The 25412-nt window shown below is 38.6% G+C and overlaps 1 protein-coding gene and 2 long non-coding RNA genes across 3 annotated transcripts in view; 1 reads left to right on the top strand and 2 right to left on the bottom strand.

Moving 5' to 3' along the window:
- The window catches only part of LOC124181422 (cationic amino acid transporter 2), a 36807-nt gene extending 31473 nt beyond the window's left edge, over positions 1-5334 (top strand). Inside the window, exons 8-14 of the mRNA XM_046567995.1 lie at positions 575-699; positions 762-1012; positions 1087-1332; positions 2627-2771; positions 3154-3247; positions 3635-3762; positions 4306-5334. Coding sequence (XP_046423951.1) covers positions 575-699; positions 762-1012; positions 1087-1332; positions 2627-2771; positions 3154-3247; positions 3635-3762; positions 4306-4646 — 1330 coding nt within the window. The 3' untranslated portion in view covers positions 4647-5334. The remainder of the gene's footprint in view (positions 1-574; positions 700-761; positions 1013-1086; positions 1333-2626; positions 2772-3153; positions 3248-3634; positions 3763-4305) is intronic.
- The window catches only part of LOC124181439, a 115868-nt gene that overhangs the window by 4376 nt on the left and 86080 nt on the right, over positions 1-25412 (bottom strand). The gene's annotated exons all lie outside the window — the stretch shown is intronic.
- LOC124181440 lies at positions 8943-16241 on the bottom strand. The gene is made up of 2 exons (XR_006870467.1): positions 16108-16241; positions 8943-9045 (listed from the first exon to the last, which is right to left on the bottom strand). It is a non-coding gene; the product is annotated as an uncharacterized LOC124181440 (long non-coding RNA).

The following is a 25412-nucleotide window of genomic DNA, read 5'->3' as shown; positions in this document are numbered from 1 at the left end:
GACATTGTCAAAACAAACGATATTCGACATTGTCAAAACAAACGATAATCGAAGGTGTCAAAACAAACGATAATCGAAGGTGTCAAAACAAATGATATTCGAAGCTGTTAAAACAAACGATATTCGACGTTGTCAAAACAGACGATATTCGACATTGTCAAAACAGACGATAATCGAAGGTGTCAAAACAAATGATATTCGAAGCTGTCAAAAGAAACGATATTTGACGCTGTCAAAACAAATGATATTCCACGTCTTCCACGCTGTCAAAACAAGTGATATTCAACATATGCCACGTTATCGAAACAAATGATATTCGACATATTCCACGTTATCGTAATAAATGGTATTCGACACTGTCAAAACAAATGGTGTTCGACGTTTGCGATGACTGGCAGGATACGAAGCTCAAGCTGAAATGAAAGCTGTAACTCCAGTTGGTTGAATAAGGCGCAAGTATCGTTCCGGAGGACAGAGAAACTCACCGTACACATACATACATGCACGACGATGTCAATACGATCCTTCGTTCACCGGGCCTGTTAACCCTATGCCGGAATCTGCCGTTTTCCAGGACACTGAGTCAAGTTTGGCCTACGACTGGGACTCCGGCTTTGGCCACCTTCGTGTCCGGTATCTGCGCAGCTTTCGCCGCGTTGTTGATACAGCTCGAGGTCCTCGTCGAGATGATGTCGATAGGTGAGTGTTACTGTGAGACGAAAATAGGACGAAGCTGGAATGGAACCTCGCACCCTTTCCAGGCACCCTTCTCGCGTACACGCTGGTATCGACCTGCGTCCTGATCCTGAGGTACCAGCCGCACTCCACGAACCTCGTCGAGCTGCTTCCCCAGAGTCTTCGAACGCCTTGCAGATCGCCGACGAAGGAAGCCCAGTCCAATGGCCAGGTGGCCTATGGCAAGGACCTCAGGCCTGATCAGCTGACGACGGCGCTGAACCCGATTTCCGGTGCACCGGCGGAAGCCGCCCCCGGGAACAACCAGCGTGTTATGGTAACGGGTTTTCGGGTGACCGCGTGATTGCCCTTCGATCGTGCATGCGATCTTTGATCGTCGTTTTACCGCAGGTACGGAGGATCACGAGGAGGTGCAACAGCTCATCCCCAGACTCCGACGACACTTACGGCGGCGAGGAGGACGACGTAGGGCTGGGAAAGGACGATCAGTATCTCGTCAGCGATCGCACGGAAAACAAATTCTACGGCAGTGTTCACGCCGCTGCTGCCGGCTCCAGTTGCGGAAGCAGTCATCAGTACCCCGGGAACACGCCGATAATCGGACCACCCTTGAGCTACCTTCAGCGTCGTCTCCAGGTATTCGCGTCATTCGATTCTCGACTCAGCGGGGCATTTCAGAATTTTAAATTGCGAAATCTCGTATTTTATACACGGACTTTGACCGTTTCCGCTTTGACAACTTCGGCCTCCGATTTTTACGAATAATTTCGTTACCTCGTTTCCCTGTAATAATAAATTTTAGAGCATTTTTGCTCAATTCGTATACATAGACTAATATGTTATACCTTGCATTTGTGAATACATGAATTTATGAATAGCGAATGATTATCGTATACATACATATATATATACCTATATATACTATCCTTACGACCCAACTACGTGACTCCGTATTTCATCGATTAAGGTGCGGTGAAAATTGGGTGGATAGGCTGTGCGTTATGTTCGTAAAAATTTGGGAATTCAAGTAGTCTTCGACGTTATTTGTTAGGTGTGTGCATAGTATGTAGGTACCATATACGTATGTGCACTAATGTGGTCCTTAAAAAGGTCATTTTTGAATTTCGAACGGCCTGGCCCGAAATCGGCTCCAAATAATTCAAAAATGATTCCCTAATTTGTTCAGATTTTTATCTCAACTCTAATCCGTGCCCGCAAGAGGGCGGATTTTCCGATTTGACTATTTCGGGGGTACATTAAATGTACCGAACAAATTTCGATAAAATTCGGTTTGAGGCGATTCCTTGGGTCGCCATTTACGAACCTGAACTCGAAATTACAAAATTCAAAACGACGGAACCAATATGACGGACAAAAATCCCAATAGTCACTTGATGTTACCATATTGAATCCACGGTTTTTAATCTTGGGAATAAAAGTTCAGATTCGTAATCAGTGACCTCAAAAACCCTCGAATATGGAATTTTGATCTGCCACATTCGATCCGCGTTTAGAATTTTCAGATTTCAAGTTCCAATTGATAATCAGCGACCGAAGAATCCCCGCTGTAGCAATTTTCATCAAAATCCGTTGAGTAGATTTAATGTGTCCCTGAAAGGGTTAAATGGGGAAATCCACCCTCGTACAGGCACGGGTTAGAGTTCGGACAAAAATGTGAAATAATTAAGGAATCATTTTTTAACTATCTGTAACCAAAAATCATCTTTTCAAGGAGCACCCACATGAAAACAAAAAAGTTACACCGTGACATTGAATTTCAAATGTAGCAGCACGCAGTTTTCTCTTGGGCTGTGTTTTACTTGAAAATACGGAGTGTCGCAATTAGAGCCGTGTCGATGGAGGCTTGGTATAATTAAGCTAATTAAACTCTCTCTCTCTCTCTCTCTGTTCCTCTCTCCGTATCCCTCAGGCAGCGCAGTACCTCTGTCCAGCGATATTCCCTTGGGTTGACAGGGGGCCAGCGACTGAGGCCTCCGGTCGTTACGTTATGAAGATGGTCGGCGTGCTGTATATATTAATTCTGATATTCGACTTGATCATCGTCTGCGGAATGGGTGAGTTTTACTAATTCAAAGCAATAAGCAACTAGAGGGTGCGAAATTCATGGAATCGTCGTATCGCGGTTATTGCAGATCCGTAACTACAGCTCTTTGCCTTTGACGTTTCGTATAAATTAGTCCCGCTGATTACTGTGCGATCATTCGAAACGCTAATCTCTCTAAATATATTTATTCTATATGTCTAGTTACTTGTACCACGTCTACTTGTAACCCTAACGATATTTGGAACGTTTCTGTAACGATAGGTACGCGTTTGACAGAATTTTTTAGCAACTGTAAATTTATTGACAAGGGATTTGTTTCGATAATAATTAATCAGTGTACGACAGGATCGTAGATACGATTTTATTATCTTCTTCAAATCAATCGCCCGCAGGTAATATGGGGACCTTCACGACGCTGTTGACCTTCATTTTCCTATTTGCAATAATCGGAGTCCTACTGGCCATCAGCAGAAAACCCCAAAACAGGTAATACCTGTCATTTTTACTTGATTATACAAAATCAGCTAAGCAGTGCGTAAATACGCCGCAAAGATGCGAAGTGATTCGCTGATTCGATAAATCTTGGGACTGATTCGTGATTGGTCAGAAACAAAAAAAAAAAACAAAAAAAACAAAAATCACATTAGTGCGAAGACAAATTCTGCTGTCTAGAGAACAAAAAAAAAGAAAAGACTGTAATTTCAATGTACATATTTAGCCGAACGTTACGATTGTCTCCTTAATTTCTTTTTGTTTCTAAATGATCTCTCTCACACTCGATCATGGATCTATAAAGAAGTTGTTATACCCGAGCAGTTCAGACATGGAAGTGAAATGAAAGTAACATGAAGTCCAAAATTATTTTATTTTCAGGAATAGCCTGATGTTCATGACTCCGGGACTTCCGTTTGTGCCGGCGATCGCGGTGACGGTGAACATGTACCTAATATTCAAGCTGAGCATCCTGACACTGGTCAGATTCACGATTTGGATGATAATCGGTGAGTTGAACGAGAGACGTTTCGGGGCAGGGTTGAAGTTCAAAATTTGAAAGGTTCCGAAAGCGCCAAATTCCATATTTTTTGGTGGCGAAGCTTGAAATAAAGAAATCAAGCTTTGAAAGTCATCAAAGTTACGAATGGTCCGGAAACCGACGCTCAAAGTTCCGAAAGGGCGTAACTCCGACAAGTCAAAGTTCCGAAATTGCGAAAATGAGAAATTTAAAAAATCTGAAACATCGAAATTCCGACCAACTCGTCGAGTATTCTACGCTGCGTGAGTATGTTTTGACTTTCGGAATTTCACTCTATCAAAACTTGATTTTTCGCAGTTTTATTCTATCGTAACTTGAATTATCGGAATCCTGGATTTCGGAACTTTGTTGTTTTTTGAAAGTTTGATTCCTTTACTTCGAATTTCGCGAGTGAATAATTTGGATTCAGGCGTTTTCGGAACTTTTCAACTTCGTAACTTCAACCCCGCCCCGGCGTTTCGCGTCGGTATCGCAAATCCTGACTTCCTCCTCTTCTTCTCGATTCCCGCAGGTTTCGCAATGTACTTTTACTACGGCATAAAGCACAGCACCCTCGAGGAGCAGGACTGCGGCGAACACGCGGCGGAGAGCGGAGATTCCGTCGGCGGAAACATAGAGCTGAAGGTGACCGAGCAACAAAAAGCTTCGAGCTTTACGTTCAACAGCAGCCAGGGAACGGAGCGTGGATTTTACGAGGGCCAGCAGCTCGACGCTTTCGGTCAGCCGGTATTCGGCAGCACGAATTTCGGGGGGACACCGAGTCACGTTGCGAAAACGAATCCTCAAGGAAACGCCGGAGAGGCGAACGTGCTTTTCGTATCGGAGCAGGCTTTCCCGACTTGGGACGACTAGAGAGCCGGCGTCCGTCTATTTCACGTAGAATACCGTTGAGAACGAAGGAAACATGAAAAATGATACGCCGCAGTATGAAATAATAATATTACACTGCTAGAGGTATTGCGGGATTATTAATATTATTGTTCATATTATTACACAATATCCCATTGGCTGATTCTTTCGGCTAAATTGTTGGTAAATACTCGCCCGACATAATCGGGATAAACCGTGAATCATATTCGCGTCGGTGCAAAAGGAAACTATGACAAGCGTTGTGAGAATCGATTTATTTTCTGCTTCTTTATTGCCGCAAAAAAGGTTCATATACACACAGCCGGCGTATTCGTTCGTATATAATTTATTTACGTTAGCGTTACAATTGTCAAGTATTTATACACACACACGGGCCGTTTGTATAGACCGATTTTAATTGCTCAAATGTACAATCTTGCGAGTATTTTTTTTTTGCAATTTTATAATATTATATCAAAGGGTTACGACGATTCTCCAAAAGATGTGTAATTTGTTGATTGTACTGTAAAAGTCTGTCAGGGCAGATGATAGCGTAAATAATTGCGGCAATACATACATTAATACATACATAATATTATCACTATTGAATTCTCATCGTCATTATGAATGTTACTGTTATACTATTATCATCATTACCATTATATTATTATTATTATTATTATTATTATTATTATTATTATTAATATTATTATTATTATTACCAAGGTGAACCGGAGTTAGTGTAACCGAAATATTGTTAGCTTGTTTTTTCGATGTAAAATTCAATCGAATCGTACGTTGTACGAAATACAAATTTTACTTCTGCATACTTATTAAAAGTAGACAGTTATGTAATTTTCTAATTGCGATTGGAAAATTCTAGGTCGCACTTTCCCCGAGTCCCCTGATCCAATTACTTCGATATATAAATATGTATATTAGGATGGTTCAAGAAAATCAGTTGATTCTTTTTTCAATTTCACACCTTGAATAGCTGAAGGAATAGGAAATAAGATGCCTGTTAAAATTTAAACCCTTAATGTTGATATTTAGTGCACGCCATTTTTCATTTTCCATTTGATTAACAGGCGAAAATAATTTTACTTTCATTCCGAATTTTGTAGCTCAGTAACGAAGAAATGTACATAAATATCCGATAATGATTTTTCTAAGGAATTGAATGTCCTGGAGAAAGGTCTGTTATAATTTTTCGATAACTCAAATCTTTCAAAAGTTATTCAAGATTAAAATCGAAATCATGTGAAAATTCACTTTTTTCGAGATTAACAACGGAAATACTAGACTTATCACAGAATATTGTGGTTTTTCTTTGCAAAGTATTAAAACCGCTGTAAAATCATGTTATTCGATTAATTTTCAAGGTAGGCAAATTTCCTTTCCAATTATTGCAAGTAATAATACGTATTATATGTAATTCTACTTTAAAAGTACCGTTTTTTAGCAAAAAATAAATTTTCTCGAATTAAAATATAATTTAATGACATGATTTTATAGCGTTTGTAATGCTTTGCACAGAAAAATCACAATATTCTGTGATAAGTCTAGTATTTTCGTTGTTGATCTCGAGAGAAAGTGAATTTTCACATGATTTTAACTTGAACCGAATAACTTTGAAAAGAGATGAGTTATCGAAAAATTATAACAGACCTTTTTTTTAGAACATTCAATTTTATACAAAAGAAATGCAGCGAACATTTATGTAAATTGCCTCGTTACTGAGCTACAAAATTCAGAATGAAAGTGAAATTATTTTCGCGTGTTAATGAAATGGAAAATGAAAAATGGCATTCTGGAACCACTGAATAGTCAAATTAAGGGCTTAATTTTTAACAGGCATCTTAAATCTTTCCTCTTCCTACAACTTTTAATGCTGTGACGTTGAAAAAAAAAATTTGTCGACTTTTTTGAACCACCCTCATATATATATATATATACACATGGGGCCTTCCATGAGATCTCGATCAAGATTCTGCGTTGATGACTCAGATCTCTCTGAATAGATTTTTTTCGGCCCATATTAAAATGAGCTTTTATTTTCTTCCCTATGTCAAAAATGCAATCCAATAATAATAATTTTTGTTTCTTTCATTTTTCTTGTTCATCTTTTGAAGTTATGAAATCTCCATCTTCTAATAGGTTTACAAAAATGTTGTTATAATTTATGAGATTTTTCTGAATTTTATCAAATTCCAGAAAGCAAGTGTTTTATTTTAAAGTTTTCAAATCGTACTTCAGATACGCTGGGTCGAAACATTCTGAAAAAAATTGCGATTACGTTTTTCGTCGTACAATTTCCCATAAAAAATTATAAAGCTAATCTGATATATCGACGTAGAATCTCGATCGAGATGTCATGGAATGCGTCATATATATGAATATGATATTGACATACTGTTATTATGAAATATAATTGTGATTACGATCGATGATATTATCATTGTGTACAACTGTTGATGATGAAAAGAGAGACGAAAAAGAAAAGCAAAAAGCTATAACTGCGCGAGTTTATAACTAACGAATTCATTGCTTACATACATATATATATATATATATGTATATATCATGAAACATATTACATAGAAAGCAAGGAAAAGGAAAAAATTGCCTGGACGCGTGATGTGACAAACAATGAAAACAGAAGAAAAAAAAACAACAAGGATAGAATTAAATTCAGTAGACGGATTAAACGAGAATATAAAAAAGGGAAAATAATGTGAAAGCACGCGCTGTTGATATAGGTCATGTTATTATAATTATTAACTTGTAGTACACGAAGAAAAAAAGAAATGAAGAAACGCCCACTATTTTGTATTGTAGAACATGAGAGAGAAAAAAAAAAAAAAAAACTTCAAGTTTTCCGTTATACCTGTAATACGCAAGATCATCTTATTATACCTAACTCATAATTACGCATGTAATTTCATTAAGTTCACTGTCTAGTTTCAAACAGTCGAGATTGTAAGTATATACGATATGCATTATACCTATAATTATAGGAGAGCCACTTAATATCGCCTAAATCTAGTCTTTCCCTAATCTTACAACATTGTTATACAATCCTAAAGCTTAAACCTTTATGTAACATCGTCTATACGTCTCACCTCGAAACAAACTTATACCTATATATATATACTTACCTATACAACATACATACCTACCTACACAATAAACAATATAATGAGGTTGAAATGCTGTAAAAATGATTTATTAAACCAAAATTTCGGTAGATACGTCAGTTACACAATTTACGGCTGTACGCATTTCTTGAAAAATTTCTTCTACTCAATTTGCTATTATATATATATATATATATGATATATATGTTAGCCGGAAGAAACTTGTTGAAACCTTTTCCGACTAACTTTGTGAAACGTGTTGACGAAGATGAAATTAAACGATAATAATAAATCGAAAAGAAAAATACGGTTATATACTCTTCCATTACATCCACGTTTATATAAAATGTACGTTTAATTATTGAAGAAAGAGAAAAGCTACGTTTTCATCAATATCACACCCACACCCTGCAATGTGTAAAAAATTAAAAGAAAAAATTACGGTATCCGATTCGTTCGAATCATCTTCGGATTATTTAGATTTCTCCCCCACCAAATATACACGAAAATTATTAACCTTTCCCTCTATCCGTATACATACCTATATACACAGTTAATTAATGCATTTCGATCTTCTTTCTTTCTTTCCGCTTTGCGGTTGAAAGACAGGTATCGGCGCTCGAAAAACAAATATATCCTCGCATGCCACCCTTGTCAAACCTGCAACACCTCGAACACCGCGGAGGATCGATTACACGACACTTCGTTCATTACACCCGATCGCGTAAGTATAATCGTGAAATGAAACGATCGTGAACGTAAAGCGAGAAAGTACGCAAACAGATGGCTTGTAAATGTGACGACTCGCTGAAATTGAACAACAGCCGTCGCACACCTAATTAGAAAATTCGCAGCGAATTAGTGTGTTTAATTAATTCGAAGTAATTACGCTTCTTCGATCCTATATCATACCTGGTACTAAACAATGCAATATATACACAATATGAAAAGCATACATAACAGCGTAGATTACGTAAGATGTAGCTTAGATGTTACGTATATTATGGAGCGAAAGCGACGGATTGAATGAGAAATTATGGGCTCAAAGAGACGACCGTTGGAATTTTTTTTAATCGGATTAATAATTTTAATAATATTAGGTTTAAGCTGTTGTTTAGTAGACGGTAGATTCGCTATGCGTATACTTACATATGTATATTACTGTGCATATAAGCGTTATCAGGGTGATATTAATATACAATTGCAATTTAATTAAAGCAAAAACTTGTTATATTATATAATGCATAATATATTATATTATACACCTAGACGTTCGATGTGTAATTAGCGGTTTACATAGTTCGACGACATATCACGCAAAAGTGCTTTTGGTCCTTCTGACTCTTGTCACTATTATTATTATAAAATACATATATTACCAACGATTACTATTACATTATATATATATTTAATCGTTATACATATCATTAAAAGTTTATATAAGATTCGAAACGCGATTATTGACCCTCGTACCAAATAACATTCGGCTAGACTCGGAAATCTGCAAATTTATAAATAGTCGGAATACTAGTTGGCTCTCGAAAAGTAGTTTGAATACCAGTGCAAAGCTTAGACGCTTTTTTTTATGATTCACAAGCACTGAGTTTATGACTTGCTCGCATTTATTTTTCCTCGGTTTCTCCGTTCGTGTACCGAATATCCCGTATGAATACACGCTTCTTTTCCATGTAAGATAGAAAACCAGAGAGTGAGAGGCTAAGCAAATCAAAGGTTGTCTAAAATTGTACGTTAAACACCCTGTGTACGCATATATACATTAATTACCTGATAAATTATTGTAAATGTATATTACACTGTTGAATATTTTGACTGCGCAACTTTACAATTTACGACGATTCAAGAGTAGAAAAACTAAAAAAAAAAAAAACAAAACAAAAACAAAAAAAAAAAAAAAAAGAAGCAAATAAATTACGACGATTTGTTATAATTAAAATCTCGTCGATACTTATAGAAATATAGTGTTAAGATTGTCGGAGCTGCTGTTTTAATAACGCGTGAAATGACGAGGAGCGCAAGGAATCCAGTCTTAATTGTTAAGAAAAAAAAAAAAAGAACCTAGTTGAAACAATGATAAAAAAGAAACCAACTGAAAGATTTTTGAAAAGTAATATTACATCAAAGCTTATATGAGCTAATACGTGCGTAAATATAATATAATATATTTGTATTTAATTTTATTATACATAAATATTGTATGTATAAGTATAATATATACATATGTATAGTTCTTTCGCTGTATATCGTGCATAATTATTTCAATCTTCGAAGTTTTTTTTTTTAATATAGATTACATAGTTCAAGTTTAGCGTAGCTTTAATTTATTAAAAAATTTCATTCCGTGTGTAAGTGTCTAGTGCGAATAGCGTCAATGTTCTTAGTTTCTTGATAACCGCGGTGAGGAAGAAAAGAGAAAAAAATGTAAAAAAAAAAAAATGAACCATACCTATGCACGTAATAAAAATGAGGACGACTTCCGTGCAATATATATATTATATATATATGTACACATACATAATATCGATTACAGTATGTTGCATAATGTGTATTATGGGCGTGCTACAGAATTTTACAATCACGTCGCGTCAGAAGAACGTTACGACAAGAATATTCTGGTGAAATGATGCGATATTAGATTCCTTAGATAGAAACCTGAAAACGATGTAATAAATTCATTTTTAATCTATTGCTATTATCAAGTAAGAACATACATTATTAGCACATACATATATACCTATACGTATATTACATTTTATCAAGAACAGTGCCTGTACCCCAGACGCTAGAAAGAATTGTGAAGAAAAAAAAAAAAATGAAAAAAAAAAACATGATAAATATTAGATTCCTTCGAAACTTCAAAGATGTAGTGGAAAATTACAAGGTATATACATATAACGATCTATTTTTCTGAAAGTATGAAACTTAATTTCTCCGCCCTTATAACAAGCATTAAAAAAAATATACATATATTTAACGTAACGATATTCATCATTTTATTATACCCTTGAAGTTCGAGTAATACATGCAAAATTCACTGCACATTGTACTTTCTTACATTGACAATTTTTTCCCTCTTTCGTTTCTTATCTTTGTATAAAAGGGAAGAATTTATATTACAGATAAAAAAAAGAAAAAAGAATTATATTTGTATCTGCGTTGATTCTTTGAATTTATCGCGAAAGTGAGAAAAAATTAATTAATCGATACAAAAAAAAAAAAAATAATAATTCAACTTCATCTAAGATTACGTCGTTATTTCTTCTCACGCATAGGCGAGAACAATCTACGATGTGAAATTATTATTTACACATAGTAATAACAACAATGATAATGAATAAAAAAAAAACGCTCTTTGCTTTTTAGTTAGAATTTCAAATTCTTAGATAGGAGGAAAAGGCCTGTCACAATATACTAACCTATGTATATATGCAGGGTGTCCGATAAAATTACAAGCAAACGGGAATTTTTTTTTCCGTTTTCTTTTCTACGTCTTCTCGCGTCTATTGTCTCTTCATTTCTTTTTACGGATCGAATATTTAATTATCCGCACTGACCAACGTCATGATTTTTTTTACAGATCGAATTGACCAATTTTTCGAATAAAATTTAACATGATATTCGAAGGGGATGCCGTGCATGTATGTATATGTTATTTGTATTTTGAAATAACTGTAACTTTAATTGGCGATGAAAAGTTATGCGAGAGTTATGGTTAATTCAAAGGCGCATCGACATAAAAATCATCTTCCAATTGAAATGCAAGGTAAAGGTTGAATTTGTATAACGATCTGTGGGAAAAAATAGAAAAACGGAAAGGAGAAAAAACAAAAAAAAAAAAAAAAAATTAACGATAAGAAAATTTTCTCTCTAACTGGTTGTTGTATAGACACGTACTAAACCTTGTATATTATAATTTATTACTAAAGCGAGGTATTGCAACATTTTACTGTTATTACGAATAGATTTAAATTCAAATTTAAAATATAAATTTATTATCAATATTATACTTCGTGAATCTAAACTCGCTCGACGTACGCGAGGTCAACGTTGACGTAACGTAACGTAACGTAACGTAACGTAACTTGTATCCTGTACCTATAATATATTGGATTTAAGAAAAGGAGGAAAATTTCATTCGCACGCGACTAATACTCACGTATTATAACGATATATAATATAATACGCATATATATTGTAATTTGGCCAGGAAGCTTGGATCGATGTCGATCGATTGATCAACGCCGTACGAATTATAACAACGATCGGTATGGTATTTATATCCTTCAGCTACCTTCATTATAACTGATAAATATGCCGCGAGCATCATACCGTGTATGCACAGAAATGAATATAGTAATTTGGGGAGTATTGTGGCTGAAAGGTATAATAAGATAAATTTATGAGATATAAATATATAAGCGAATGATGTGGTAGGCAAGAAAAAGAAAATGGATAAAAATTACGTTCGAAATGTTACGGAAGGTGAATAAAAAGGGGATAGAATTTTCCATGTAAAATATATATACGATATATATGTATATATATATATATACCCTGTGTAACTAACTAATTACGTTATTTAATATCAATAAGGGTATAGAAAATAAAAGTGATTATTGAAAAATATTTTCAAGTGATAAAGTTAATCTCCATCCACCCGAATCCCGGCCATCGTGATTATTTTTTATATAAAGTGGAGAGTTGGTAAACATCGTTGAGGAAAATATTGTTGTTAGCCACAGTTGTTTATATATTTAGAGGAATGTATCGTACGATAGACGGAACGAAATTGAAATGCTTGACATGAACAAGCTGCAAATGATTTCTCAAGAGAGAACGAAGTATCCGGACGACAAATTTGGCCATTTGCAGAAGCCGTTTTTCGAGAAAACTTTCGCGACATGTTTTCAACCAGTTCGAATTCCATTCACGACTAAAGCTTCGCGAGCTAAAATTAGCCGTAATTTGCTCTCGCTGATTACCGTAATTTCACAGAAGGTGACAAAGCTTAGACTTCGCTGAAGTAAAGTGGGCTTCCCTCGTTCGCCAAATTTCGCATTCGCATTGGTCAATCGTCGAAAATTTCAAAGGACGCAAAATGACGATGACAAAATACAAGGCTTTTAAGACCGTTGTGGAAAGGACAATATTTGCAGACATGGGTGGGAAAGGTGGGTTTGAATTTTAATTTCCTTCCCGTCATTTACAGTTTCGAAGTGCAAGCTCGATTATCAAAGTTTTTTTTCTAAGCTGCGTTCATTTCGCCGTAGAGTGACTCTTGGGAAAGTTGCTTGTTTATCATTTCAATTTTACTTCTCGTATGCGAAACACATTTGCGCAATGCGTGAGTTGTATGTTTCCAAACGCACCTTTCTGCCCAGTTAGTATATACAATTTTTCGTATCATTATGTAACGCTTGGAGACTTGGAACGAACAGCTTCAACGCACAAATCCGCGACGATATTAAATTGAACGAAAGTAAACAGGAGCGCTGTGAAAACGAGCCGGTGAAAAGTGGCTAAGCGAGTTTCCGTCAGGAATTTCGTTTCATCGACACATTATTAACACCCTAGGTGAAATTTGGTATTTACTTACTTTGATGTTCTTTGCATCGTTCTTAATTAGCAAAGTTATTCACCAGGGGTAATTATCGGGGATTCCCGGGATCAGAAAGATTTTCATTCCAAGTAAACGGAGTTGAAAGTTGGCAGCATAAAAATGCCTATGAATTCTCGAAGAATAAAATTATACCGTAAAGTAGAAAAGCGGGTGTTAACATTTGCGAGTCATTAGCCGCCTCCTACACGTGGCATATTAAATTCCATGTGCGAAAAACTTTTGTGCTAAAAATAAGGAGTGTAAGAAAAGGCAGAAAATTAGCACAGATCAAAATCAAGGTGCTCTCAAACTCTCGACAAGAGAACTTATCTGTAAACACGTTTACAAGGGTTAAGCTCCGAGAGGTGTGAAAAGTAATTGCTTTCCTCGCTTTATATTAACTACGCATTTTAAGCGGCCTTTTTAATTTCCCGGCACTTGACGAGTACTCGAGTATATATAATACATGTGTGGGTGAAAAGTGTGTGTGCCTAACAATTACACCGGTTAATAGTAGCCACTGAACAAGAGAGGCTCGCCGAAAAAACCTCGACTAGAAAGGATGAGAGGTGAAAGGTTTTAAATGGTGAGGAAAGTCGTTCGTTAGTTCGATAATTGTTTCCCCGGTTGCTGGATGTTGTCGGATCGAATTTCCCATCAATTACCACACCTCGTGTGTAATTGTTCCCGGGATTTGATCCGTGCCCTTGAATTACACGAAATCTGAGATTCTTTTTCCCGAGGGTGAAAAAAGTTGGAAAAGAAACGCAGGGAGTGAATTAGCGGGTTTTTCTGGCGGCTTGCGCGCAGCTGGCACTTGTCCCGAAGTGAGTAAACACGGGTAAACAGTGCCGAAATTGGCGAATGACAAATTGAATCTAGCTCGACCCGTCCGGAGGTTTCGCGTCGATCTTCGTCGGGACGTTCAAGCCGGCATTTCCAGTTTGACGAATTTCGGGGACACTACTCGACAATTTCAACAGTTTGAATAAACACGAGACTCCCATGTGTATTTACACTTGGCATTTGACTCCGAACCCTGGTTCTAATTCGGCGGTTTTCAAATTAGCTCTACGCGTCGAACGGATGCGCGAAATGCCCGAGGAGCTTTGATTCAATCCGCAAGGGAAGAAAAAACGAAACGTAAAAAAAAAAAAAAAAAAAAGAAAAAAAGAACCGAGATAAATAGGAACACCGAAACGCAATTCCCCGCTCCCGAATTTCGCGAAATGAAATTTCGCACTCATCCGTATGAGGTGAGAAGAGAACAGAGGAGGCGGCGAAGAATCGGCAGCCTATTTCGTATTCTTCGAGTGTTTTTACCTCGTGCACGCCCGGACGAACATTCACAATACGATGTATTATACCTGAAGTATGAAAAGCTCGCTAACTTCACCGCGGACGGAGAAAGGTGATGATTTGACAGCGCCGTTTTTCTCTTTTCATTCGCTTCAATAAGGCTTAATGATAATCAAAAAATAAGAAGCTTCTACCGCTGCGCAGCAATGAACACCCAAGAATTACGTGTACCTTGGTGGAAGAGATTTCACGTACGTGTAACAAGTTTTAGAAAAACCGTTCAAAGAATATCCTCCGGTGTTTCTTATGCCAACGATGCCGAACGCGAATGGAACAGCAACGAACCTGAGAAAAACTTTGACCGTGCACTGAGAAAAATTTTAATTGTTACAGTAACTAGAAAAATTCAGTAGAACCGGTATCGTTAAAAAAAACTCTTCGAATATTGCTGGAATTGCGAAAAACGAGGTACGCCCAACCATTTTGCGCTATCGTCGGTAGCTTTTTTGGTAATTGCAACGCAGAATCAGTTTGTGAGGTTTACTCCACTTTTTTATTTAAACAAGGCTTCAACGTCAATTTATCGTTGCACAAGCATTAAATTTTCGCAACAGTTGGAAGAAAATATAGCAACAGCGATCGTAACGATAAAGAATAGTAACGGATACCAGACTTTCCGGTAACAGCTAGAAAACTAATTTTCATTTTCTACCTGGAACTATATTTTTCGATTGCGGTAAAAAATGAAAACAGTTAAGGACCGAGCGGTAACCGAAACTTGAAATTTCTCTCAGTATGGAAAGATTCGAGACGGTTAAACTGTGGTATTTTTTATCCGTTTCTAATTTATTAGCCTATAGTAGATACGGTATTTCATCCCGTTCATCGTCACTGTTAGAATTATTAACACTCTTGAAGATTGCTTGCAGTTTTTTCTCTTTTTGAACTGTCGATTCGTACAATGGTTACCAAATGCAAGCGTCGAAGGAGAACATCTCAGGCTATTTTTCCTTGGCACAAAAGCCTGATGTTTTCCTTCCTGGTTACCTCGTTCCTTCCTTCGTTCTCCTCTCTTTCCTCTTTCAGCAGCCACAGCACTGCGCCGTCAATTTCGCGACTATTCTGCAGGTTTGCGAGTCATGATACAGGTTATAACATGAATCCTGCCGTGTGCGGGACCCGGATGTGCGTAGGTCGAAACTTATTATACCGCGAGGCGGAAAACAGCCGAAGGGGATCGCAATTCAAGCTCCCTGTGTGCAATATGAGTGGAGAGCAGGTGGTCGGAACATGCGAGTACCCACATGTCGGATTAAATGCTTCGTTTGTCAGGGACCGTCGCTGACAGCTGGAATATGAAATTTCGGTAAATTTTTTAGGACCTCCGAAGGTCCCTGTCGTCGTCATCTACACTCAGAGAAATTTCAAGTTCCGGTTACCGGTCAGTCCTTGATCATTTCCATTTTTTACCACAATCGAAAAATATTGTTCTAGGTAGAAAATGAGAATTAGTTTTCTAGCTGTTACCGGAAAGTTTAGTATCCGTTCTTTTCTTACAACTTTTGCGAAAATTTAACGCTTGCGCAACGATAAATTGACGTTAAAGCCTTGTTTAACTAAAAAAGTAGAGTAAACCGAACAGACTGATTTTGCGTTGCAATTAACGAAAAAGGATCGACGATAGCGCAAAATGGTTCATAATTCAAACGATATTCAAACAGATTTTTTCACGATACCCGTTTTACTGATTTTTTCTCAGCGTACTCTGATATCTCATGCGAAGTGAAAGTTTGGCCGATTAATATTCGCTACCTCATATCATACGGAAGAATAGATCGGTCGTTAATCTCCGTGTCATATTACGCTCGAGCTAATTGGGCCTCGGGAGAAAATAACTTTTCTGTAAAGAGTTTGATTTTTTCCGCACGTTTAAAGCCGGGAAACACGAATTTTGAGCCTGGGTTGTCGATGTCGAATTTTGATTTCTTCTACGTAACTGATGAATGAAAAAACTGTTTTATTCAATAAAGCTTGTTTTCGTAGAAACCAGAAGGATATTTTGGATTTTAAGAAAAATTGCCTAGCTTCTCAAACATCAATTGCAAATAACAACCAAGCAAACTTCAGTTTTGCATGTAAATCACTTTTATTCAAAAATAATAATCAATAATAAACCAGAAATGTAAAAGAATTGATAAACAAAGTTTAAAAATGAATATTTTTCGTACTTCTTCTATTTTCGTATGGACTTTCTCGTATCAAACCCCAAACGTAATCTCCCATCAGGCTCTCATTATTAATAATGCATCTGATAATGTTAATAACGATAAAGTCCATCGCATCTTGGTGAAAACATTTTGATTTTTCTTCCGAATAGGCACTCATATTAGCTATCAACCAAAAACTTCGAGACTTATACATCAACGTAAAAACGACAAAAACGTAGTTTATAAGTAATGAATAAAGGTTTTGGTTATTACTCGATGTACAAGATCGAAATTTACTTATCTCGATAGAAATTTATAAGAAGAATATATTTTTTTTTCTTGTTCTCCCCTGGAATGAATGATTCGGTTGTATAAATATTAATCGCGTGCACGTAGAGTTCAAATCCAGGAATCCACTTCCACTTTCGAGATTTCTTCTCACATAGTCCCGTTTGCGAGTCGCGATTTGGTTCGAAGTTTGAATTGGTGAACGGGCGGCTGTTTGAAGTTGAATACTGCATCTTCATCGAGGCGAAGTGGAACAGTGGAAAAGGGAAGGAGAGGTCTCAAGGTATTCGAATTCGAATTCTCCGCAGAAGATTGCTTCGAGCGTGCAAACACTGAGAGACAATATTCCGTCAATAAGGTCAAACTGAGCGAGGTCAATCTCTCGAGGAATTTCGAAATCTCCGCGTATTGAGGAGACAATATTTGTCGCCGAGAAAGCAGATCGCGGTTATTCATCTTGGCGCACACGCGTGTCTCTCAATCTTGTCCCTACTTATTGGCAGCCTGTCGCTATAGATTCCTATCACTTGTTGATTTAGGTCAGTCGCGAAGATCGCTGGACGAGAAGGTGAATTTTTTTTTGTCGATATTCTCCGTTAGAAATTCGTCTAGGAGTCGTCCGAAGACGGGAACGAGGAATAAATGATTTAGGGGCGATCGATGCCAGCAATGGCCAGGGTCGAGTAACGAGTGACGTAAGAACCAGCCAAAATACAGGGCCACTATTTATTTACGGGAACCCTGACCCCGTTACAGGAGCGAGACGAATTTGGCCGAAAGTTTCTGCCAACTTAGGGGGTGGAAAAACGAATATCGCCATCCGGCTACGTTATACATTATTTTACGACAAGTTTTTCCCTCCGTGGTTTCCTCGAGGGCTAAAAACGATCAAGCTCGGGAACTATAGTCCAAGAACAATAATAAAGGACCTTCGGAACTGCCCTTTCCAGTATCTGCATCCCGCTGGCGTTTGACGAAAATTGACGTGTCATACTTTCATCCCTGTCTGAGGTAATCAAGGCAAGGATTCGTCGTATTAGCGATGCTCCTAACGCGGCAAGGCAATCATTGAGCAAACTCTGGCAGTAATTATGTCAATCCCTGCATTATCCAGTAGCTGTCGAACAGCCTCTCAAGCACAGACAGCCTCGCCTATACCCGCGAGTTAATGTATCCTGTTTTAGTGACTCGGGTTTAGGCAAGCCCCAGGGACATGTGGGTAACGACAGCAGCAAGGATTGTTATTGCGTCTTTGATCACGATCAAAGAGGAGCTTCTAAGATGGACCCTCTTCCTTCGCCGTTTACACGGCGTCTAGGTCTGTAGCTTCGGTAGCACAGAGTCGGAATTTGGTTCTCAGGTTGCATCACCTACTTCCTGAGAATGCCCGAAGTACCGGTGTCTTCGGAAGACGTGCCACTTCCATTTGAATGAGGCGCTTTTTTCACCATTCATTCTTCGCTGGTCGTGAGTTGGTTCGAAAATAATGACATTGCGTTTTTAATCTACCGATAAGTTTTTGTTTTTCGCAGATTTCGAAACTCAGGCTAAAGTGGCACGGTTTCTAAGAGGAACAGTGCTTTGCAAAGTCAAATTGTACCAGCTAAGTTCTACCTTCAACTTTACGACAACCGGCAGCTGGTTTTCCCGAAGAATGGACCTACGAGCTAACGATTATGTCCTTGTCGTGAATTGATTGTGAGTAAAGTGCGTCTTTTCATGTATATAAAGCAGCAAACGCGAAGAACGAAATTTCCGAAACAGTCGGTATTTGTGGTGTACTCGAGGAGAAAATCGATGTTTGCCTCGTGTAATAATCCGTTTCCACGACATATCGGTACCCTTATAATTGGTTTTAGGTTTTTTAACCGCGAAAACGGATGCATGACAGGGACAAAATTCAAAGCGAGTCGTAAAAGCGTAAAACGGAACTCTTTATCCGTGAAATATACGAGGAACCGTGGAGTACGAAGCAAGCTTTTCAACTTGTCGAGGAGTGAAATGACAGTTTAACAGACGTCATTCCTACCCGTGACAATAACGTTTCACCCGGTCGGCGTGAAATCTGCCAACTTTCTCGCTTTTTATGCCCACCTCGACAACCGAGAGACGGCGTAATAACGATCCTTGGATACATTCACTCAGGATTTACGTTACATTTATACCAGGTCGATACCAAATATTCAGCCTAATCGAGACCTCGGAGGAATGGATTTACTCAAGAGTCAGGGTGGAGTCTAACCTTCTTGTGGCTTTGATTGAATTATGGTCTGATTGCGGTTAGACGCCAGGTAATATAAGGCTGTACGGAACATACGGGCAGGACGAAAATCTGGAGGAACAAAAACGCGAGAGAATATTCAAGAGTTCGAGAAGTGCAACTCGAGCTACTGATCGAATTAAATTTGATAAAAGTACGTAAGAAAGAGACAAAAAAATAAATCGTACATAAAAATGATCGAATATCATAGTATTGAAATCCCGAAACTAACTTTTTGTCAGACGATTTGATTTGAACAGAATTCATTTATGAATAAATCGAGCTATTATTCATTGGAATCAGACAAGCGATCTGGATTTTGCAGCTTAAATGTATAAGTATAATAACGTAATGTTAATGCAATGAGACGATTAAAACTCGGTGTTTAAAATTAGTTATCATCTATAACGGGGGTTTGTTCCTAGCAATATGTAACTAATTTGGCTTTAGGGAAATATTTCTAAACTTTTGGTTCGTCACACTTTGCTCTCTTACACTTCTCTTGAATGAAAATTGTGAATGTTTTTGGCGGTTGTTGTCGTGTGGAAAAAGAATTTTGATAAATGGTCAAAGACATCAGAGAGCGCGAAGTTGCGGAAGGTTTGCAAAAAGGATGGTCAATAACCATTGGTTGAAATTAGTTGTCGTTGTTTGGGAGGAAATTTTGAGCAAAGGGAATGTGTGCAAATGAATCCATATAGGACGCGCAAAGTACATCGAACAGGTACCTTTGGGTCAGAATTCGTGATTGTTTGCTTACCCGGCGAGTAAAGGAGGGGGATGGAAACCGTGGGGGATGTAAATTGAAGTACATGGAAAGGGAGTTACTCAGCCGGGCAAACGCGAATGTCACGTGAAACATTGAAGCCGGTCTTCCTAGGATTGCGTAGCTTTCGCCCCCCACCCTTGGGAGAGACGAACGGATGGGGTGACATTTGGAACAGCCCCAGGGAGACATTTGCTTCTACCTTATACAGCCAACTTGTGCGGTACAAGACTTGCCGGGCTGACCGAGCGAAGTTATAACCGACTCGTGGGGATTTTTTGTTGGACTTAGCGTCGCGGGAATCGACGCTGAAAATCCAAATATACAGACGCCGAGTGAGACGGGAAGTTGATTCGAATCGATTATCGTCAACCGGGTCCGTAAAAGATTTACAGGGAACAAAGTTTCGGGAAATTGAGAAAAAGCTAATGCGCGGTTAGGATAGAAGTTAGGCGAGTTTGTACCCTCGGTGATCCCCCCCCCCCACCCACCCTCCCTCTTTTCACATCTCTTCTTCTTTTGTCTATTTCACGCTCATTCACGGATACTGTGAGAAAGAATAGCGCGAAATGATCTCTGGATCCAATCAGCGTTGCAGGGATGAAGTTGACCTACGAAATTGGCTCCGGGCGAATTGTTCGCGGTTATTATACACTCCCCTGATATCAGTAGACTCCGCGCAATCAAGTTCCCTTTCTTTCACCCCGCCCCCGCTCTACCTCGGTTAGCGTTAATTACCATTCTGCATGAAATTGATTTAGTGCGGAAGACATTCGTTAAAGTGAAACTCCAATCTACCGTCTCACCGGTACCCGAAAGCACAGCTTGCGATGTTCCACCCAGCCGTCCGGATACATGTAAGGTTCGTTCGCACGCCTGCACGCCTCTCTCTCTCTCTCTCTCTCTCTCTCTCTCTCTCTGTATAACCGCGTACCTACCCACTCTCCATGGGCCAGAGTTGACAGAAGCGACGACGTTCTCATAATGAAATTCTACTGTAACAGCTGCAGGCGCTTCGCCGAGATCTTTCCGCCGGTTGCATTATAAACGCATTTCACCGCCTCGTTTCTTCTTTGCACTGCGTACTTTCCTTTGCAGAATCGTGCCAATTACCTGTTTTTTTTTTTTTTTTTTTTTTTTTTCTTTTATTAGCGGGGGTTTTTTTATTCACACTTCCAGCCAAGCGCCACATAATTATCCTCTATACAAGGTCTTCGTAAAAATTTCAACAGTCGTAACTTACGCTCCTTTTCAACATCAAAATCCAAGACAATGCATCACGGACATTTTTATCCAGATATCCGGTAAGTAAAATTTTCACTTATACACGCATTAATTAGTAGAGAAAGGGATCAGTGAAATTTCAAGATATTTTCAAGACTGCGCTTTGGATTGGATTATTTTCAATTTTCTTAGCATATCTTATTGCTCGGAGAGAAACTGCGACGAGAATAGGACGAAACTTGAAAATAGAACCTAAGCGAAGCGGGTTTGCGGTTTTTAGAAACTCGAGGATTGAAAAACGGCTGCAGTACGTTGACGGGCTAAGAATGCGAAAGAAACTGAGAAGGTAGAAGAAATGGGAAAACCATTAACACGGCATCCTTTGTGTCGGTCGCGTCTGGCGACGGTAAGATCCTTTTGACGAAGGGTAACGCGTGCTTCTATTTTCCGGCTAACCCTCCGACTCTGTGGACCAGTCGAGCTTTTCAACGCTAGGTCAAAGATTACGCCCCCGAAGTTCGTCCGGTAAGCCCTGAAGGCGTTCTGATTAATTTACCTCGGATGCAAAGCACGTCGGACGCATAAATTGTTTACGAAGCATTCCCGGTCGCTGACGATATTTGCAAAGGATTGAATCGTTTTCACTATACACACACACAGAGGCTTACACCGAGAAGGCTTACACACGGATTTTGAAACCATGTTGGGAATAATATTTGCCGAACGCAAGACGCTCTCTTCATATTTCTCCTATTTCCATCAGCATTTACGGGGAAAGTACTCGAGGTGCATTTATGAACCGATCCTTTTCATTCTGCGATGTCTTGTAGTACCAACAAAAAAAAAAAAACGCTCTGACTTACGTCGTTGTCGAGAAATCGTAAAAAAAACCGATCTCTGCTATAATTTTTAGGGGTATCTTTCACCCGTTAAATTTTCGAATTGGTACTAAGAAAAAAAAGTTTCAAATTTCAACAATTTTCAAACAATTCAAATTTACACGAGGAATGCATCTTCGAAGATTTTCATCGCTTGAATGAAGCCAAGCGAATTTGTTTCTTTGCCTCAGACAGTAATTAATTCAATATTCTTCTCTATCATTCGTTTCATCTTGTTATCATTTCACATTGTATCGTGGCTTTTATAATTGTTTTGAACCGGCTAGCTATGCGTCAGGGCTACGTGATAAATGGGTGCCTAATTGCAAGGAATAATGATCACAGAAATTACTCCTGTAGTTAGTGTTGAACAATATGCACACGAAGAGTTGCGAAAACGAACGAGTATAGTTTTATGCTTGGCCTCGTTTGCGGCAAAAACTTTTCCCCGCAAATAACCAAGTTCGGTTCAACATTACGTACAGGTGGAATAACTGATTTCGGCGATAAAATCGGCCGGAAAAAGCTCCAAGCTCTGAGCTCAGTACACGATATTGATTCGCAGGGCCTTCATCGATAAATTGGGCAAATACATTTATGCGTACATGTGTACCCATGGCATTAATTCTCGGGAAATTGTAAATACCGATAATTTAAGTGATAGGTCGAATCAGGTATATTGCAGCAATCCTGACAATCAAGGATAATAATTGGAAGGCGGGGATTTTTTTTCCGCTGTGATTTATTCATCGCATTAAAAATCAGCTCCTCATCGGCACCCTTCGGCGATCGCTCAAATGTCAAAATCAACATCGATGCTAAAAACGAACGCGATAATCAGGCGATATTCCGTACGTGTGGCAAAACGAAATACGCCGGGGATCCGAAAGGTAAAAAAATGTCAAGGAGAAGGAGGAACGGAATAATTTGTGCCGAAGACGATTTCCACGGGGCAAAAAAAAAAAAAATCCTCGGACAAGAATAACGAAGCGTGATTAATAATTTTCCATCAAGATTCGTAACGTGGAGTGTCGAGTCAAAAAAGTATAAAAGTTAATTCGACGAAATTACGTCGGGAATTTCCCGACGTACCGAATCATTATTTTTCACGATGCGAAATCTTCGGGTTATTATCCTTGAGGTAAGAGAGGAATCCTGCAGGGAACGAAGGATCCTATCGCCTTCCCCATTACCGCGGGTGAGGTGAGGACCGGAAATGTATCGTTTCCTATCACCTATACAGAAACGGAACAACGCAACATTCTGTCTTTCGAGTTGTACCAACACCTCGTAACACGCGGCCAAATCCAACCTTTCGCCGAGTCTGATCGTAACGTTTTTTTTACCGCTGCCGAATCCGCTCACTTCGTACTTACACGGCTTTCGTATATTCGCGGAACGTTATCTGTTGTAGGTACGCGATAAAGGTGACAAATCGACGCGCGCGGTGAGACAAACTTTATTTCTTCGCTTTTCGCGGTGTGTACAACGAAAAAAGAAGCTGAAGAAAAAGAAGAAGAAGAAGAACAACGAAAACAACACGCGAAAGAATGCGTAATTAATCAACGCGGAAGGACAAATTTTTATTGTTTTTTTTCTTTTTGTCACCGAATTTCTTGCGAGATATTTTTTTTTATACATTTTTATCGTAAACGCGATTAAAAGCGAAACGGAAGAATATTTCTGATTCGTATTTATATGTAGATTATATTATGTGAACCGATTGGGACGAGCATCTGAAACGTCTGCCTATTTAGCAATATCGTTGTGACGTGACAGCGGAAAGCTCGATGCGTAAATTCGAAACGACGACCGAGCGTTAATTTATTCACGCTGCAGGATGAAATTGGATCGTTGTCAAAGATAATTATGACTCGGTGGAATGGAAACGAGGAACGGGGCAAAATTGAACAACAATTAACGGCGGGAAAAGGAGGAAGGAAAAATAAAAACGAGGAAAAGACAAAACGCTCTTTGAATCGTGAAAAAAGAATCCATGTATTTTTACTCTGGCCTGAACGAAAAAAAAAAGGAAAACATATTTCATTGGATATTCGCGCGAGAGCTTTTCCGGAACCAGGTAAAATAAAAATGGTTTCACCGTCTCACGTATTCTTATAACTTAGACTTATCGTAAAAAGGTTGGATCAGTTTCGGATAGAGGAGAGAATGGCAAGACATTCCGAAACCGAACAGGACACGCCAGGATTTTCGAGTTCTATGGTACATATTCCGCAGAGGCATGAGGGGCTTTTTTCTTAAGAATCTCAGGAACGCCCTGAGAAGACGAAGTCAGACTCGTCTCCGATTTCACCTGGTATCATCTCAGACAGAGTCTGCGTCCACAATTCAAGGTACTCGATGAGTCCTTTCCTCGAGGATTACGCCTGTGGGATTTTTTTTAAAGGCTCAGGGTTTCGCGTAAAATTTTTACTCGCTGCAGAGAAAATTTCCGCCCTTAGCTAAGTACTCTCGAGATTTTCAAGAGATGTTATCTCCACCGTACCATCTCATTTCGAGATGTGAAAAAAGGATTGCTCTATCGAATTTCAAAGCGTAACCCTTCCCGATCAGATTTCAAAGAGAATCGAAACTCTTGGGAGTTTCCAAAATCTGGGCTCTGGTTTCTCAGCCTGCAAACCTTATCACGTTTTAACCTCGTCCCGCAACCGAGCGACCATTTATCAAAGGAAATAGTAAATTTACAAGGTCAGAGTCAGATTTTAAATCCCAGAAACTCGAATGACTCGAATTTTCTTGAAAAAAAAAACGAGGCGCCTGGTGAATAAAAAGCTGGAAATCGTTGAGGATCCTTTGAAAATATACACGACAAGGTTGAAAAAATCATAAAAACCGTAAACCTCGAATGGTTTCATGTGATTTCATCTAAATTCTCCCGAGTTCCGTCTGATCGTGTCCTTTCGTTGATTTCCGTATCGATTTCCAATGATATCTTGTAATTCAGTCCTATCCGAAAATCGTTGAGAATCAGGTTTGCGGTTTGCAATCAGTGCAAGTTACACGAAAGGATGGAAATCGATAAAAATCAGTGAAAAGCGACGTTAACGATTCGGAATAACTTATTCGATTTCC

This window comes from Neodiprion fabricii, chromosome 4 (genome assembly GCF_021155785.1).
Source record: "Neodiprion fabricii isolate iyNeoFabr1 chromosome 4, iyNeoFabr1.1, whole genome shotgun sequence".
NCBI lineage: Eukaryota > Metazoa > Arthropoda > Insecta > Hymenoptera > Diprionidae > Neodiprion > Neodiprion fabricii.
Note: the sequence above shows the minus strand (reverse complement) of the source record. Positions and strands in the feature narration are given on the sequence as shown.